General features: G+C 47.3%; 1 protein-coding gene across 1 annotated transcript in view; it reads left to right on the forward strand.

Moving 5' to 3' along the window:
• LOC119963763 (probable protein S-acyltransferase 23) overlaps positions 1-19,954 on the forward strand; it is a 97,308-nt gene that overhangs the window by 24,891 nt on the left and 52,463 nt on the right. Inside the window, exons 4-5 of the mRNA XM_038793058.1 lie at positions 8,820-8,882; positions 18,068-18,210. Coding sequence (XP_038648986.1) covers positions 8,820-8,882; positions 18,068-18,210 — 206 coding nt within the window. The remainder of the gene's footprint in view (positions 1-8,819; positions 8,883-18,067; positions 18,211-19,954) is intronic.

Consider the following 19,954-nt stretch of genomic DNA (forward strand, 5'->3'; position numbering starts at 1 on the left):
CCAACATGTTTGTTTCAAACACTAGCTTTCAGAGCAATGCTCCTTCATCAGGTTCCTTCACCTGAGCAGTGCTCAGTAAGCTAGTGATTTGAAACAAATTCTAACTGCCGTACAAAGACTTGTGCCTCAGAATTAACTGTACTCCTAGCCAAGCTATTCCAATGCAGCTATAACACTGGCATTTACCTGACAGTGTGGCAAATTGCTCTGGTATGTTCTGTGGACAAAAAGCAGGATAAATAATAATCTTTATTATTGTCACAAGTAGGCTTACATTAACACTGCAATTAAGTTACCGTGAAAAGCCACTAGTTGTCGCATTCCGGCACCTGTTCGGGTACACGGAGGGAGAATTCAGAATGTCCAACTTACCCAGCAGCACGTCTTTTGGGGCTTGTAGGAAGAAACCAGAGCACCCGGAGGAAACCCACGCAGACACAGGGAGAATGTGCAGACTCTGCACAAGCAGTGACCCAAGCCAGGAATCGAACCTGGGACCCTGGCACTGTGAAGTAACACTGTGCTACCATGCCGCCCCAATCAGGCCAATTACTGCCCTATCATTTCACTCTTAGTCATCATTCTGTGATCATCAGTGCTATAGACCCTACAAGTCCCAAAACACTTACACACCAATAGCCTGCTTATCAGTGCTCAGTTTGATTTCTGCCAGAGCCACTCAGCCTGTGTCCAAACATGAACAGAAGAGTTCACTCCCAGAAGTGAGCTGAGCATTACTGTCCTTGACATCAAGAAAGCATTTGACCACATTTTGCATCAAATATGCGTGCATGCCATGGAAGTCACATTGAAGATGAACGGGCATCTATACAGCCCAAGTAAGGTCAATTTCCTGCCCATTGTGTTTCAAATATAACTTTTAGGCAAATTAAATGAAGTAGTTTTGATGGGGCAGAACAGGATGCAAAGTTAGATTACATTCAATACTTTCCTCCCAGTTCCTCTTTAAATCAGTGCCCACCTGAGTCAGGTTTTTTATCTTTTATTCTGAGCTACAATAATATTGATTGCAACATGTAAATTGCACTGAAAGAATTGATGTCAACCAATATTGAGCAAATCAATCATGGGTCACATTTATATAATGATGACTCAGGCGAGATGCCAGATGGCACATGGCCTGTCGAAAAGTCAGTGGTTCGAGGAGAGTAGAAAAGGACAGCCACGAATAGCACACAGAACTAAGTAAAACTGTCTTCTTTAACTCGGAAAGATACACTCTATGACAGCAAGAAGAAAATAATGTCATGTGACATTTAAATTGAAATTTTAAGACGTGTATAAGGTTCAGATTTAAGATTCAGGCTTTGAGACAAACATTTTACACCAGAAACAGAAGGATTTGTGTTATAAAGAAAAGGTTTGAAATCTACACCAGATGTTCACAAATCAGTTCAAGTTTTTAAATCTCATATATCATTGACAGCCGGGCATGAGGGTTAGCATAGAACATATATCATTGACAGCCTGGCATGAGGGTTAGCATAGAGCATATATCATTGACAGCCTGGCATGAGGGTTAGCATAGAGCATATATCATTGACAGCCTGGCATGAGGGTTAGCATAGAGCATATATCATTGACAGCCTGGCATGAGGGTTAGCATAGAGCATATATCATTGACAGCCTGGCATGAGGGTTAGCATAGAGCATATATCATTGACAGCCTGGCATGAGGGTTAGCATAGAACAATTCAGATTTCAAAATAAAACTTGTCATGTATTTTGAATGCTAAGTAATCTTTATCGTCTTTATAAACTTTCTGCTGAGAACATACATAATCTGTAGTGTGTTGAAGAAATTTGATGGTGTCAATTCTAATTAATGCTTTGCTATGTGTTTGAAAAATTATGAAACTATTCTCACAACATTGTTTGGGTAACTGTGGTGTTCTTTGTGTTGCTTATTTCAGGATGGTTGGTGTAGTGTTCACAAAGACCACAAAATAGCCTTAGCTTAAAGCTATGATTTGATATATACTACTAATCTGGTGTATGACATGTAGGGCGTGGTTCTCCACTCCCATGCCGGGTGGGAGAATCGCGGAAGGGCCGCTCTGGCACCCCCCGCGATTCTCCCACCCCCCCCCCCCGATCCGCGATACCCCGACCCGGATGGGTCGAGCGGCCTGCCGTTCCCGACCGGTCCACGCCGGCAGCGACCACACCTGGTCGCTGCCGGCGTGAACATGGCGCCAGCAGCAGTTTTGTAGCTTGTGGGGGGCGGAGAGGGGAGTGAGCACCATGACCGTGCTCGGGGAGGGGACTGGCCCGCGATCGGTGCCCACCGATCATCGGTCCGGTGTCTCAAAGGGACGCACTCTTTCCCCTCCGCCGCCCCGCAAGATCAAGCTGCCACATCTTGCACGGCAACGGAGGGGAAGACGGCAACCACGCATGTGCGGGTTGGAGCCGGCCAACCTGCGCATGCACGGCTGACGTCATTAGGTGCGCCGGCCGCATCATTCTCGGCGCGCCGGGCCTTGACGCCAGGGACAAGGCCCCGCTGTTGAGATTTACGGCACGGCCCTCCTAGCCCCCGGGGGGGGGGGGGGGAATAGGGGGCAAGGAGAGGCCTCCAACGCCATCGTGAACCTCTCCGGGTTTCACGATGGCGTCGGGCCTTGCGGAGAATTCCGCCCGTAGTCTTTTAGAATACACAATTGATCAATAACATCTAACTACCATCATCTATTGCTAATCTGACTACTGGTATAAACTATAATCTAACCTTAGTTGCACTATCTGCTCTTCTGACCTTCACTAGCTAATTCCTGCATACACTGCTCCCCTAAGATCTAGCATCACTGCCTTATATAGTTGTAACTGTAGCTCCCTCTAGTGGCTACTCTCAACATTACATGAACCCTTGCAATGTTGATAGTTATGATAATACCACAGTAACAAGTGGAAGCTTTTCGCACCCACTTTTTTGCTGAAATGTACTTTATGTATTGAGCTAAAAACTTATTTTGTTCATAAATAGTTTGCATTTATTTATTTTGCGAATATATTCATAATTAACATATGGATGCAAACTATTTGATCGACACTGGTGTGCTTCAACATGAGCTGTTTAGCTTCAACTTTTTGCTGCCTGGCATTTAAAATGGACCTGGCCAAAAAGAGTCCTAGAAAACTGCAGCATCACTGTGTCTGTGTTTTTGCTGTGCTCATTTAAGAATGGCAGGCATTAATGCCCTTCATCTCACCTTACTACACTTTCTCCTGTTTCAACTTGCTGTCCAGGGATTGGTCAGACTAAGGATTCCTTTTCAGTTCCATTTCCGTTCCCACCGGACACTGAAGGGACTGATTTATGGGCTTTGACGTACAATGTATTAAATGTGTCAACTGACGCCACATAAACGGAAATCTAACTGGCATGTGGCCTATGTAGGAGTTTCAGAGCATAGGTTATGACCTTCATCTAACGAGACGCAATTAACAAATTGTGAATGATTGCACAGTTGAGCAATTACGAGAGAATGCTCCAGTACGGGAGGTCCTGAGATTCTGTGAAATAAAGTTACCTTATTGACATTTGCTTAATGAGGATCTTTATCTGCACATTAAATGTAAGAAACATTCTTTTTCATGCAACATCTAGTGGATTTCATATAAAATATGATTTCAACAAATACAGGCATTTAACACTAAAATACTTTAATTTAAAGTCACTATAGGTAAAGGTAGAGAGCTGATTGATTTAAATTTAAATGCGATTGCCCAATATACAAAGTGAAATTGTTAGCTGTCCAAGTCCTTTATCTTAGAAAATGTTCTGCGCAGACAGTTTAACAGAAGGTTTTACACACAGCTGTTTGCCATTGGCATACAGGCCCAAGGTTTAATAAAAATAGGAACCTCTTTCATGCCAAGAGAATCGGTGTTGTTTTCAAATGCAGTATTAGCCCTAAGACTGCACGAGGAAAAGACAGATTTATGCACAGCAATACAAAGTGAAACATTAATAAAGTTACTGAAATTATTTTTTAAAGTAGATTTATCGCAGAAGTGTTAATTGTAAACTACAAAAATAAATATTGAAATAACTTTAACTGAGAATAGTAAAATTAAACATCTGTTCAAACCTCATTTGCCCCACAACCTTAATTGTATTTGAAAATAAGGCACTTGAAGCAATGGTAAAAATCTACAAAAATGTTGAGGTTTCAAATAATAAAAAAAAATCTACCCACAGATAATGAATGTAAATCTTGAAATTGATTCCTACCATACAATGTTTGATGTGCTGATATGAAATTTTCTACTTGCTTTTTCAGTGGAGAAATTAACATGTTTATTTTAAGCAGGGCAACCAACTCTGTTCAAACACAGACAAATTTCATATCACTGCAGTGAGTGTTCAAATGCTAATATTGCACAGCACAAGGCCACAGTGTCAGCTTGGCAGGGAGCTGACTGGATCAGATTAGCTGCCTATTTTACATTCTCCTAGTTTGAAAGTAAGATCAGATAGGGTGTAAAATAGGCTGCCAAATTGATAAGTGTTAGTTTACCGCCAGAAAGGTTAGATGAAAATTACTTCCCCTCCCCGCAACGCAATTCATTTCTGCCCCTCCAATGCAATTCAGCGCCCCTGCCCCCAGGGTTCTCTGGGTCACTGCACCCCCACTTCAACAGTATGGGGGGATGACTAGACCATTCCCACCAGGACTCACTAATTATAGGTACCCCCCCAATGACCCCTTAATTAAAGAAGCCCCCCACAGATCCCCTAATAAAAAAGACCCTGCACAGAAACCCCCTTAATTAAAGACATGCCTCCAGAGATAGCCCCAGAAGAGGGATCCCTGTCTGGAAGCTAGAGAGCAGCCCGGACAGAGGCAGTGAAAAAACAATCACTGCTTTAAAACTCACCTGTGCAATACATCTGCTGGCTTAGGCAGAGGAAGCAGAACCTGTCAATTCTTGCAGAACAAATAAAAGGCACTTAACTCTCTTTGTTGTGGTCCAGGAGCTGTCAATCGAAGCTTGATGTTTTTAAACATTACAGTTAGTTTTACAGCTGCCCACTTCAAAGTCACTCAAGCAGAGGAAGATGAATGGAACAGTGCGGACAGCTGGGTGTGTGTGTCAATCACAGTCTTATACTATCAATATCAAAGAGAAATGAAAGAACTCCTTGCAGATCAATGATCTGAGGGGATTTAAATCAAGCTGACTGATTTTCTCCTTCCAGGAATTGATAGGTGCTTCTTCCTCTGCCTGAGCCAACAGGTACATGACACAGGTGAGTTTTTCACTGCCTCTGAACTACTCTCTGGCTTCCAGACAAGATTTCTCTTCTGAGGGCCTCCAGATAGGGGTCTCCCTTCAGAAGGGTCTTTGGGGAGTCTCTTAATTAGGGGTCCCTGGGGGTCTCTTTAATTAGGGAATGTCTGTGTGGGGTCTCATTAATTAGGGAGTCTCTGAGGGTCTTTTTAATTTGGGGGTATCTGGAAGTCACTTTAATTCAGGGGATATGGTGGGGTGACGGTGGGGGGGTCTGTTGGGGGTGGGGTGGGCAAGTCTTGCATTGTCGGGAGAAGGGTGGCCCTCTGATGGACTTTGGGGGAAACTCCCTTAAAGAGTTACCCCCTTTTCCCACCACGTGGTCCGTCACATCAAGTATTTCCACTTGTCAGAGGACTAGACAATCATGCGGGCCTGGAGAATAGGGGGCGGAATTCTCCAGTAATGGGGCTATGTCCCCACGCCAATGGAAAAATGCACATGAATCACGCTGGACTTACCTGGAGTAAGTCCAGCATGATTCTGTGATTTCCAGGGGGCTAGCAGGGCCCCTGAGTGCTCTTCACAGCTCCGGCTGCAGATACGGGGCTCTGCACATCCAGTTGGGGGTCCGCGCATGCGGTCTGCGGCAGCCTTCGGTCGGTCAGCACGACATGGCCGACCCACACCGCGGACCGGCACCGACACAATAGGGCCTCCCCAGATCTCGCGTGTCCGCTGATCGGTGACCCCCGATCAGAACCCTGGCTGTACTGGAGGCCCCCCACGGCAAAGGAACCTGCCCCCCCCACATGGGTAGCGGCAGACTGTGTACGCAGCTGTAACACCGTGTGCCCGCTGGGTGAAACCATGAGAGAACCACGCCGGCGAGAACTCGGGCCAGTTGACTTTGGAGAATCACCACGGGGGGGCCTTTTCAATGGACTCCGACCGGCGCTGCGTCGACCGTGTCCGCCTGATTCACAGCAATTCTCCGGCAACCTATGATTCGCGGGTGCGGCGATGGAACTGATGGGTTTGAAGCCCATTCTCCATCCCCGCGCCGAGTGCGATTCCAGTGCAGAGGCTCGGAGAATGCCCCCCCCCCCCCCCCCCCGATTTTAACGCCAGAGGCGGACCAGATGATCAGAAAGCACCGATCCCATTTTGTCGCCGACACTGGATTCTCTGCTCAATATCAAATCGCCCTACCGGCGTCCGAAGTAGAGAATTCATCCCAATAATCTTCAAGATTATGTGGAATAGTGGGATAATATGAATAATTTGCATGAAGACATGCTTTGCACTTCTCCAACAGAAACAATAGACATAGGAAAGTCAAGGTAGCAAAAACCCACTATTATTTGGAATTAGTTTTCCCCTGACCGCCTGGCAAACCAATATAATCGATACAATGATTTCTTTTATCACAAGCCCATCTGATAAAATTTAAAACTGGGGTTACAGAACCACATCCTGCACAGAATAATTGTAATTTTAAGACATCCAGTTATATGGCACCAAAAGGTCCTATCAGTTATTTATGGGGACCGACTTTCAGCATATTTCACTGAAGTAGCAAAATGGTGATTTGGATTATGATGTAGCTGAACAAGAAAATTAGTTTTCATCTGCATGAAATGTTTTCTGATCTAAGAGGAAATCAGGACAGCTAAGTAAAACATAGAATATAGAACATTACAGCACAGTACACGCCCTTCGGCCCTCGATGTTGCGCCGTCCTGTGAAACCCCTCTAAAGTCCCTCTACACTATTCCCTTATCGTTCATATGTCTATCCAATGACCATTTGAATGCGTTTAGTGTTGGCGAGTCCACTACTGTTACAGACAGGGCATTCCACGTCCTTACTACTCTCTGAGTAAAGAACTTACCTCTGACATCTGTCCTATATCTATCTCCCCTCAATTTAAAGCTATGTCCCCTTGTGCTGGACATCACCATCCGAGGAAAAAAGCAATGTCCACCCTATCTAATGCTCTGATCATCTTGTATGCCTCAATTAAGTCACCTCTTAACCTTCTTCTCTCTAACGAAAACAGCCTCAAGTCCTTCAGCCTTTCCTCATATGATCTTCCCTCCATACCAGGCAACATCCTTGTAAATCTCCTCTGTACCCTTTCCAATGCTTCCACATCCTTCCTATAATGTGGCGACCAGAACTGCATGCAATACAAGATGATTACTGTTCCGGGCCTGGTGATTTACAGCTTTATCTTGAACAAATTCATTCTGGCAATGGTTCCTTTGTGCAGAGTGGCAGGGATGATTTCTGTAGCTGCTCTAATCACAATTATATTGCTGGATTTTCTTCCTAACAGTGAGTTTTGTGAGTTTGGAAATTTCCTGGCTTGGCACACCCACCTTGGGAGATAGTGTCTGCAAAGGCAGGATTTTTGTCCCTGGGAGGTGGACAATAACTAGTGTCAAACCTGTCACCCTGGGAAAGAATTTGGGGGCAGCCACAGAGGTTGTCGGGGTGTCAAGGTGGGCTTGTAAAATTTCTCCAAGTACTCTGCAACTTTGTTCCAAGAATACATCATGAAGTTTGGCTGAGAGCCCCAACATCATCAGTCTGTTGAAACAGCTGTGCCCAAGGGAAAACATTACCTGATTGACAGCTCGTTCTCTGTGGTCTTTCCTGTCAATATTTATTCACTCAAGATAAAGAGATATGAAGTGCTTGTAGTTTCTTCTATTGAAACTTTAAAGGTCTGGATGATTGCTACTTTTATGGGCTGTAGTAAATGAGTTTTTTCTGGAAAGTAGAAAGTTATAAATGAACAACTAGTTTTTCCACCCATGCTAGTTTACTATAGGGTTAATTGGTTTTGTACAAAATGTATACTAGATGAATGGACTTGGAAGTACCATAAGTTGGCATGGATGGTATGATGGGCCATGTGGATAGAGGGCCACAGGTTGGCCTTTTTAGTATGGGGGTGAGTGAAGGGGCATTGGTTGGCAAACCGGTAAGGAACTTACCCAAGCTTACCTTTAAAATGTTTTCCTCATTTAGACTATGGTGTATGGCACTTCTGAGGGGTAGTGAACCACGATTCTCTGAAGAGCTGGCCCAACTCCATGGAAATTACGGGAGACTAGGAGATGCATATCCCTGCTATGGTGCTGGCCAGATAGGTAGTGCACAGTGCACCAGCTGCACCACTGATACCCTTATCCCATGCTGGTTGAATTTAGGGATGTCAGGCACCCCAGAATTGGGTCCCTAGTGCCAGTTTCAAAGGTCTATGGAGTCTCTCCGACTCCATGAAAATCCAGACCATAATATCTGTCCAGTAGTTGAAAATGAATTTCATATTGGAAAGGCTATTACAAACTTAAATGTAGCGAGGGAAGGGGATCAATCAATGCAAGGCAATACTGCATAGTGCATAGGATCCAAACAAAGCCTGGTTTCATGGTTGGGAGGTGCTCTGTGGGTTGGCAAAAAGCAAACTTAGTCTAAAACAGAAAAAAATTTCAAGAACAACAAATTGTCAGATAAATTAAACTGCTATGTGCATCTTTGTTTTCCAGACACCGTTGCATTTAGCTGTCCTTAGCGGAGATGTCCTCACTGTCCAGCTGCTCTGTGAGCAGGTAGGTGAGAAGGATGGAAACTGCTCAAGTTAAACCTGCTCAGTCTGATACATCAAAGCTCTGGACAAGTTTAGGTCATTGCATCTGATGAAACAACATTCAGCAACATGATTTATTATCTGTTAGTTAAGAAAAATGAATCTCGCAATAGAAGATATTATAGCATTCAAATTTGAAAAATAATTGCCAAAGTTAGTGAACCAATCCAACCAGTTTTTTTAGCATTTAATGCATGTGCTGGGTTAGTGGTGCAACCCAAATCCTGAGGTAAGCATATATCAAATATTGTTAATTGTTCACACATTTCTGGTTGGAAGTGTATCTCACTTATACCTGCGGAATTGTGCACCAGAGTACTTTAATTAAGCAGCTTCATTGAAAACGGTGATCAGCACAAAAATTAGGGGATTGAGAACTGAACATGAATAACAGCCCAGAATAGCTGCCCTCATTCAGACCAGGTGGGTATCATCTGACATGCTATTACATTTAAAATAAATCTGTAACTCATTAAGAAATGCTGTTGTTCTAGAAATGAGTACGGGGGCAGGATTCTCCGTCGGATGAAATCGGGAAAGGCGATTGGGCGGGGAATCGGTTGTGAAGCCAAAATTGTAGCGGGTGCCAGTGCACAACAGAATGCCCTGCTCCGGTGCCTCGACAGTGGCGTTAATGCGTTCCGGAACGCACGTACAGTAAATACCGTTCGCATATCATTAACGGGCTGACCTAGTATTCTCTGGAGCCTCCGTGATGCATTGCTTCCGCTGGGGGGAATTACTGATGGCATGTTTCATTTGTGGTTTCAAAAATTGGGAAACAGGCACCATGGTCAATGAGGGAGAGAGGGGAGGTAGGTGCAGAGGCGCAACCGTGGGCTTCCTGTCCTGCCACTCGCTGGCGGTGGGGGGAATGTCTGCCAGGCCCGGGTAGGGCAGCGGGCAGTGACAGGAGGTGACCAGAGGATGGGCCATGGGGTCAGGGTGACCCCCCCACGGGACCAGGTTGTCCAGCCACGGACCGCCATTGCCGTGGCCTGCCAGATAACCATCTTGCTATTGTCATGTGAGAGTACCTTTAAGAAATGGGTGATTATAAATGGGTATGTATATAAATATCTGTAGTGAGAGTACCTTTAAGAAATGGGTGTTTACTCCTGCAGTGATGTCAGAGAGTGGGCGGAGCTGGGCTGTCTGTCAGCTTTTTACTTTCGCTTTAGGCTTTTTGTTGCAGGGTGGGTTTGGTTTCATTTTAGTTTTGGAGAAGCTGCAATCACAGCCGGATGTGTGTGAATCTCTGCAAGCTTATGAGTGTCCATTTGCTGATTTCAACGTGGTAACTGTTCTCAGTAGTGAAGTTAAGCCTGATGTCTTTCTGTTAAAAGGTGTTTTTAAGTCTTATGGATGTTAAAAGGAAAGTAAGAATTACTTAATGTTGTATTCTTTGGGGGTTGTATTTGAATTAATGGTTGCTAAGATGTTCACTGTATGTTTTACCACACCTGTAGAGTGGGCCGTGTGCTCCCCATACAACAATCTATTAAAGGTTGTGGGTCAGGTGAACTCCATGATACACTTTGGGGTTCTCTAAACCCTGGCCCATAACACTCTGCACCACACTGAACACCCACAGTGGCCCGTAGTTGTGCAGAATGACACCAGCTCTATGGGTCCCCTACCCCACCCCTACATTCCACCCTTCCCCCCACAACCCCACCAACTCCTCCCCCCCCCCCCCCCCTCCAACCAGCTGGCACCCCCCGGCATGATCTAGACCATTCAATTGAGGTTGATGACAACCCGCTCTGCGATGAACTTTGGTGCTCAGCACCATTTGACAATGTCTGACCCGTGCCCATGGTAGCACTTTCCAGTGTCCATCTGGGTGATCCCTGCATGCAAGCCAGCCATTCCATCACAGGGTACCACCAAACCCTTGGGTGGTGATGGTGGGGACGGAGTGGCTGAGGGTATGTGGCATCAAAGCAGTGAGCACTGGCTGAATTGGGGTCCCTGGCCCACGCCCACCCCAACATACCCCCCCCCCACTCCCCACGCCCCCTCTGCAGCCAGCTCAGCCCAGGCCATGCCTCATACCCTTCTGACTGAGCACTAGTTGAAATGTTGTGAACATGTGTTTATTGTGCGACTGTGAAAATACATATACAGGTATACAGGTTTGTGCCCTAACCCCTATCACTATACTATGTGCTGCACCTGTGCCAACTTAACTGGTGTCTACCTTTCTGGCCTTTCGGGCCCTAATGCTTCGCCTAGATGGACCTTCAGGCAGTATATCGAGTGGAGCCGGCCTGCTGAAATTCCCGCCCTTTGACCTGGGTCCCCTTAGGTTGCCAACGTCTGGGGTGACTGGGCCTGGATGGGCCCGGCTGCTGTTCAGGTTTCCCAGGTGTGTGGTGCCACCCTGTCTTCCCGCTGTTCATCAGATGCAGCAGGCACAGGAGGGGGAGAGTCCGAGGCACTGTGGTGTTCGGTACCGCCCCTGCGGGAGTCACCAGCACAGGCCCCATTACCTCTTCCTCCCTCAGGGTGTCCAATGGCCCAGGCTACGTGATGGGGCCAGGGTGCAAGCGGAGTGAACTCTCAAGGCTCCCCGCCACCTCGCACTGCCAGTCCTGGAGGCCCACTCCCATCTCGACCAGAGTCTCGATACTTGCGGCAATGGAGCACGGGGAGTAGACCACCTCTCTCTGGGCTGGGACGGTGCCACATCATGCTGTGACTGCGCCACCTCCCTCTGCGTCTGTGCCATGTCATCCCTATCCTGGCCTCGGCCACCGGCCACACCAAGTGCTGTTCTCCACTTGGGGTTGGGGTTCTGGTTAGGGTCGGTACACCAGAGGGGCCGCCTCTTCACCAGGAGATCCTGCAAGACACTTACATGACGATTGATTAGATCACAGGTTGGGATGGTGGTGGAGGGGGGGGCGGTGTGAGAGGGGTGTTGGGGTAGTGCTGGGGGTGGCGACATTCATGCCATGGGGAACCCCCAACTCAGCTGGGTCTCACTTGTTCGCCTGATACCAACCGCCGCCTCTCTCCATGCCCACCAACCAGCTCCGGTGCCCGCTGCTCTGTTGCGGTGATTGCGAGTTGGGATTGACCCGAACTTAATCTCAGGCACGGCCGATCTGATTGACACTCAAGAGGCTAACAAGCTGTAGCCGCATCTCAGCACTCCACTCCACACACACACTCATCCCAGCCTACAGGATGGCAGCAAAGAGAGCGGCACCCGGTTCCCTAATGCTGAGACCATGTTGGGCGCCGCGGAGGAGAGGCAGGCCACCCTAACCCTGAGAGGGGAAGGAGGTTGCCACCCGCCACCGTTCACTGAGACTAGGCACAGATGGGTATGGTCATGAGCGCTGTGGACAACACCACCAGGATTGGCCAGTTGTGCCACAAAAAACTGCACAACCTCCTTAGGGAGACAGAACTGTGCCCCGGCACAAACCCCTATCTAATACACCCATAACCCGGTTTCCCCCACCCCCACCTGGAGGGTAACTGAACCCCCACCTTGCACCACCTGCCAGCACTCATACCGGCCACCATGGCTGGGTGACCTGGCCATGAAAACCACCAGCTATCACCCACTGTGCTGCATGTGTCCGACTGCCTAAAACTGTGTGTTTTCTGTCTCTGTTGCCCCCGCACCCCCCCAAAGAAAGCGGCCCACAACCACCGGGAGTGGGAAAAGACCGGAGGGGGGACCGCCAGACCTGCAGCCCCTCACCGGAGGATGTATTTTGTCTACACGCTATAAACTCAGTCTACATTCCTGTTATCCGAAACCGACGTCTTCTACCTCGCAACCAATTTCCAACCAATGTCACAAAGTAGCTTCTAATTCTGTGTACTATGTGGCACTCTGAATGCTTTATGTGACAAAAGGGCAGTTACATAAAAATGTTTTAAATCTATCAGAACAAATGCTGGATTAATTTTGAACATAATTTCAAATGTTATGCCAGAACTTTACCGTCCCTCACCCAGGCAAGTTCTGAGGCGGGGCTGAGAATGTAAAATAGCATGAGTGGGATTCCCACCACGATCCCGTCCATCCTGATCCAGCTGCAATTTTACTGTGGGGCAAACAAGACCTTGGACTGGAAGCCCACCTATGCTCCTGTTAAGGCCCTTTTCCCATCCAGCCTCAATTTTAAGGCTGGCGGGTGCTCGATGACTAAGGGTGGGAAACAGAAAAAGATCTCGGGCAGGAAGGGAGGTCAGGTGCACTTCAGTTGGAAGGCTCCCTTCTGATCAGGGGTACCCTCCCCTCAGGGACCAGAGAGCTCTGGCCTTCCCTCCCGCACCTCCCTCCACCCCGGCCTGCACTCCGACAGCGAGATTGCCCTCCCTCCCTTGGAATCCAGAGGGCATTCCCTACCCTCCGTTCCCGGGACCCCTTGTGCTTACCAGAACTGCGCTCCCGGAACTTAATCTCAGGCATGGCCGATCTGATTGTTCAGCCAGAAGTCCTGCCTACTGCCAATCAACGCTCAATTGTATATCAAATGGCAGTGGACCTGTATGCATCCCCACCGACTATCCAGCTGATGGGCACCATGCTCACCATTCTGAAAATTCAGACCATAGAGAATCATAGAATTGGTACAGCAAAAAAGAGGCCATTTATCCCATCATATTCATGCAAGCTCTCTGCAAAGCAGCTCAGCCAGTTTCACTCCCCTTCCCTTTCCCCATAGCCCTGCAAAGATTTTCTTTCGAGATAATTATCCAATCTTCTTTTAGAAGTGCAGGATGGAATCTGCCTCCACCAAACTCCAAGACAGTGCTTTTCAGATCCTAACCAATCGCTTTGTATAAAGGTTTTCCTTGTGCCACCTTTGGTTCTTTTGCCAATCATCTTAAATTGGTGTCCTCTGGTTCTCAACTCTTCTGCCAATGAAAACAGTTTCCTCCATCTCCTCTGTCTGGACCCCTTATGATTTTGAACAACTCCATCACAGCTTTTCTCAGCCTTCTCTTCTGAAGGAGAATAGCCCCAATGTCTCCAATCTTTCAACGTAGCTTAAGTTCCCTGTTCATGGAAATATTCTCAAAGATCTTCTCTGCACTCTCTCTACGGCCTTCCTGTCCTTCCCAAAGACTGGTGCCTAGAATTGTATACAACATTCCAATCAAATCAGAACCAGTGTATTGGAATGTTTTGCCATCTCATCCATGCTTTTATATTCTATGCCTCTATTGATAAAACCCAGGATGTTGTATGCTTTATTGACCACTTTCTCCACCTGCCCTCCCACCTTCAATGATTTGTGCAAATATCCCCCCAGTCCCTTTGCTCCTGTATCTCTTTAGAATTGTACCTTTATTGTATATTGCTTCTTCTCATTCTTCCTACCAAAACGTACCACTTCACATTTCCTGCCATTAAATTTCATCTGCCACACATCTGCCCGGACCAAAAGTCTGTCTGTGTGCTCTTGAAATCTATCACTATCCTCCTTACACTTCTCTACATGTCCCGGTTTTGTGTCATCTGCAAATTTTGAAATTATGTCCTGCACACCTCGGTCAAGATCATTAATGAAGATGAAGAAAAGCAGTGGTCCTAATTCCACGCAAGGGGAACTCCACTGTATACTTTGCTCCAGTTTGGAAAAACAACCATTCAACAGTATGCTTTATCCCACCACTCAGTGATCATGCTGCAATTGCCTTTTTAATTCCATGCTCTTTAACTTTGCTGAGAAGTGTGTTATGTGATACTTCATCAAATGCCTTTTGGAAGTCCATGTACACAACTTCAATCACATTATCCCATCACCCTCCTCTTGCCTCATTAAAAATCTTTGCCGGATGTGCCTGAGTTGTGCCAGTCTCAGGTTGAGGGATTCAGAGTGACTGGGTTCTCCCAGAGTCTCCTGGCAATATATCCTGGGACAGAAGGCTTTGGGACTCCTCCATTCCGCCTTGCAGTCACAGGAATTTTGCTGACAACTCTTGGTATTCCCGGCTCTCCCTTTGCATCTCCAGCACCAAAGGGATGAACGTGTTCAGAGGCACAGCATCTGCATCCTGAGATCTAGCAGGTCTCTGGCTGCCCGATTCCTGTGATGTTCCTGCTTCCACCTGTTGCACATCATAAGCTGTATGGTGCTTACAGAAAGTAACCCAGAAGCTAGGTTCACCGAGAGAGGTGTGTGCCTCTGTGATGGTGGATGGTGCAGTGATAGCCGTGACACCTCTGCTGTGTCCTCCTCCGAGATCTCCTCTGAGGCGATGTTGAGGGTGGATGGTGGAGCACTGCTGGTGGATAGTCCAGACTCTTCAGTTGATGTTCCGGCAAGGGGCATGGTTTTAATACATGGCCTGGTCAAGGTTTTGGACTTCACAGAACTCACTTGAGATTGGTCATCTGGATAAAGGTTCATTGGCTCCTCACTGCTCTGTCGTAGGCCCACCTTGCTATCAGTGCAGGACCGCTCAAGCTCCTCCCCTGCGATCTCCATGGCACTCTCTCCTCAAATGGAGTCAGGATCTTCAGCTCGGGCATCCCACCAAGTGTCTTCTCTCACTCACGATAGTTGTGGGCAAGTTTCTCCTGCAGGAGCACAAATGGGGATAATGTAAGCTGGTACCTGGCAGGTCACATGTTGATGATACCTGGCATGTGTGGGCACTGCACTTCAGCAGGGTAGGGGAGGGGGTCATGATGAGAAGTGCCAAGGTAGGTTTGAGGATGGTTGTGGGATATCATGTGCTGGGTCCTACAAGTTGGCAGCATGTGGGATCGAGGTGACATTCTGGGAGGGTAATAGAAGGGTGCAGTGCAGAGACAGGAAAGGGATCACTTAACTTGGCTGATCGGAGTAGGTCATTCATTTATTTTCCACACTGAACATCCGTCCTCTTGGTCAGGCTGCTGGCACCAACCAGTCCTGCGATCGTCTCCCATGTCGGAATTGTCACTTTGCTGGAGGACTTCCTGCTAAAATGAGGGTATATTGTCGCCCGCCTCTCATCCTCAGCATCCAGCAAACAGTTTAGGTCTCCCTCTGAAAATCGAGGTGCAGGTTTCCTTGCTGCCATCCTCTTTGCTTGAATGATAGCAGTACTGTGGAACTGTTTAAATGGTTGAAAAGCTCAGATTGCCACCAGGCAGGCAAATCAGATACTTTGGGCAGGATTCTTCGTCAGCCGACGCTGGAATCGGGAAACCCGATTGGACAGAGAATTCGGAGTCAGCCGAAAATTAAGGTTGGTGCCGTGTGCCAAACGGAATGCAATACTCCGGTCCCTCGACAGCAGTGTGAATGTGTTCCATGCTGTACATGCTAGGGTGGGCAAGCAATTGTTCAGTAAAGGCTGTTGGCATCATCAACGGGACTTCTGCGATGCTCCGCCTCCACCAGGAGGAATATTTCAAATCGGGGCACAGGCAACCTGACTGCTGAGTGTACGGAAGGGAGTACAAACAGTGTCGAACATCGCTATACTTTGCTGATAGTTGTGCCGTTGGCCATGGATCATGAACCAGGGCCGCGGAGAGTAGTGGCAGGCAGCTTGGAGGTGCGCCATGGGATTGGGGTGGCCGGGCACAGACCGCCATTGCCGCAGCCTGCAAGGTCATGTGCTGCGCACGCCGCTGACTGCCCAGTGGGAACTTAGTGTCACAGGTCTTATCAATGCCATCCCATGCCACCCCTCGAGACACCCTCTGGCTCCAGATGACCTATAAACAGGATGGGGCGTGCTCCAGCGCAACCAGTGCCATCATCTTGGCTGGGATGAGGGTGGGCATGCATTGGAATTGCACGAGTTCTACGTGGCGCCAGTATTAGCCCATTAACTGGACCTGAATCGCTCTGGATTGGCACCATTTTCGTCCATGTAGAACACTCGCGATTCAGTCCTGGCATCAGCACTTAGTCTCTCAAATGGAGAATTTGCCCCTTTGTGACTCAGGTGTGGCGTTTTTCACACGAGGGAAGAAGAAGTTTCAAAGTGCCTGAAAATTGTGGATCAGATCATGTCGCTGGGGCCAGAAGGATTCACACTGATTTTCCCATTAAAAAATTACACTTTGCTATTTTCTTGGAAAATTCTGCCCTTTTACTATTGACTTCATTTGTGTTTCCTGAAGGGAGCATGCATGTTTTGCATATATGAACCCTATTACGATTCCAAATGCGCAAAATTGAGAAAATCTAACATATAATGCAAGGTTGTACGGAGAGTGGTATGTGAAATCAAAGAATTATTGACTTACTCATTGGACTGTGCCTTTCAGATACTGGTGTGAACAGATACTGCTGGCTTGTTCAATGGGAGTATTGCATTATGTCTAGCAGGCACCATTCCTTCCTGTTTGCATTGGTGGTAATCCGTTTTGGGCATGACATAAAATGCTACAATACTACAGCTAAATGCCTGTAGCAGTTCAGCACCTGACTACCAGGAATCAGTCTCGGATGTTATTTCCATTTTGGTTAACAGTTATAAATATATTTATATGCCATTTTATAGAATTCAATGTTTACCTAAACTAAAATGTGTCATGTGTACAACATGAAATACCTCGGGGACCAGTTGTGACCCTCAAAACCTGTTCGGCTTTCCCAGCTGCAACAGAAATATTCCAACGCCTGTACAAAAACACAAATGGGAAATAGGAAATAGATGATTTATAGAAAATGGAATATTAATTGCAATTTCTTTATTTTCACATGGGATGTGGGTGTTACCGCCAAGGCCAGTATTTATTGCTCATGCCCTTGAACTGAGTAACTTGCTAGGCCAGTTCAGATTCAACCACATTGCTGTCGGCCTGGTGTCACACAGGGGCCAGACCTGGTAAGGATGGCAGATTAGTGAACCAGGACAGTAGTGAACCAGGTGGGTTTTCACAACAATCAATGATATTTGTCATAGTCACCATTACTGTACACCAGCTTTACATTCCAGATGTATTAATTGAATTTAAATTCCACCAGCTACCACAGTGAGATTTGAACCCGCATTCCAAGAGCGTTAGCCTCGGCCTCTAGGTTACTGTTGCAGTGGCATTTACCGCGACACCACCATCTTCCCAATTACCACTAAGCCACCGTCTTCAAAAGTTACTTTTGTTTTTGTTGTATCATTGGTACCTTTGCTTGGAAATCCTTAAATTATTTTTCTCTCATATTGCAGAATGGAGTAGAATTAGAAACTGAGGATATAAGTGGGAACACGCCTCTAAAACTTGCAAGAAGTCGCCGGTCTCAAGATATCGTTGTATATTTAGAAAATATCAGAAGTCAATCAGAAAGTCTGATTCCAAAGTTTACTTGGAGGTAAAGTAAAACCATTCAGTTGTATAATTAATCATATTTTGCATAGTGCACATTACTCTGGAGACACAGCCTCAAAAACATATGTTACATCGGACAGTGATGAAATATCTAGAGTTGAATACTCTTACAATTTGACATTTTAAAGAGTATTTGCCATTTCATCGTAAAGTACTCGAAACAGCCATCTTGGTAACTAACGGTTGTTCCCGGTGACAGGGATGTGCTGAGAAATCGCACATCAGATAGCTCTCCTCCCACAAACCTGAAAAATAAGAACTTTTTGCCCAAGAAACGCCCGCAAACAACACAAATCATCCCCACGCCACTAACAAAGCACAGAAGGAGGAAACAACAGCCAATCCAGAGGACGAGTGGAGACCAGGAGTGGAAAAAGCCTGGTCAAACAGCAAATGACTGAACCGGCCGATGCACAAGGTGACGAAACTCAGACTTCGCCAGAGCAAGAGGGACCCCACTACCCACTACCCCTCCATCCCCACACCAGGGGATGGATTGAGGATGTTTCCTTCAAGAGAATTGAGGGAACATCGAGAAGAAACAAAATCGGACATACAAGCTGCGGTGAAGGGTGCGGTGCCCGAAGCTCTGGTGATCACGCAGGTGGTCATGGACAAAGCCAAAAAGTGACTGGAAGCCCATGAGGCAACAATTAAAGAACTGGAAAGGGCTGCAACTGACCAGGGCAATCGGATCGTCACCCTGGAGAAGGGGGTGGTAAGGCTGATCGCGACACAAGGGAACCTGAGAGGAAGAGTCGACGAGCAGGAGAACCGATCTAAGCGGCAAAATCTACGAATCGCGGGCCTACCGGAGGGGGTTCAAGGTAGGAATCCCACAGGCTATGTGGCCCAAATACTGGGAAACTAAGTGGGAGAGACAGCTTCCCCAACCCACCAGAAATCAACAGAACACACCGGTCGCTCTGACCAAAGCCCAAAACTGGGGAACAATCGAGGGCGATAATTGCAAAGATGCACCAGTGCCTGAAAGAATGCCTGAATGCAAAGATGCATGAAAGGAATCTTATGTTGGACTAGGCAGTCCAAAAACCGCGGCTGGGAAGGTCACAAGTTCCGGATTTATCAGGACATTGGGGCTGACCTGGCCAAATGCCGGGCTGAATTTAATAAAGCAAAGTCGAGCTGTCCAGAAACGGCGTGGGATTTGGAATGCTGTACCCAGCCAAGCTCTGCGTCGCGCACCAAGGTGGGGAGCACTTTTTCACAGTCCCTGCAGACATGAACAAGTTCTTCACAGTGAACGGACTGGAAAAGTGGCAGCAGGGCAGCGATGAAGAGGCCGCAGAATGAGACTTTAACAGTAGTGTTTTAAAAAGTTTCTTCCCTTTACATTCTGTATAGCTAACAGTAAACCATCCCCACAGTGACCACTTTACACAGAAGAACACTGACTCATTCTGGGGATGGGAGCAATAATAGAGGGAGGATGAACGAGTACAGCAAAGCACAGGGGGAGGTGAGGGGAGTAGCAGACAGGGAGCCCAGAGATCAGGCAACGGGAGAATGTACAAAAAGCCCCGGGAGGGGAGGACACCACACTAGCGAGGTAGCTAACACCAGGGTTCATGCAGGAGAGAGAGGCCGCGCGCATCCCCCACAAGGGGATAAGTGCTGGGCAAGTGGGGGGGGGGGGGGGGGGGGGGGGGGTGCTGTCAACGGGTACGGAGGGATAACTAGGGAAAGAAATAGGCAGAAAGGGGAAG

Source organism: Scyliorhinus canicula, chromosome 3 (genome assembly GCF_902713615.1).
Source record: "Scyliorhinus canicula chromosome 3, sScyCan1.1, whole genome shotgun sequence".
Taxonomy (NCBI): Eukaryota; Metazoa; Chordata; class Chondrichthyes; order Carcharhiniformes; family Scyliorhinidae; genus Scyliorhinus; species Scyliorhinus canicula.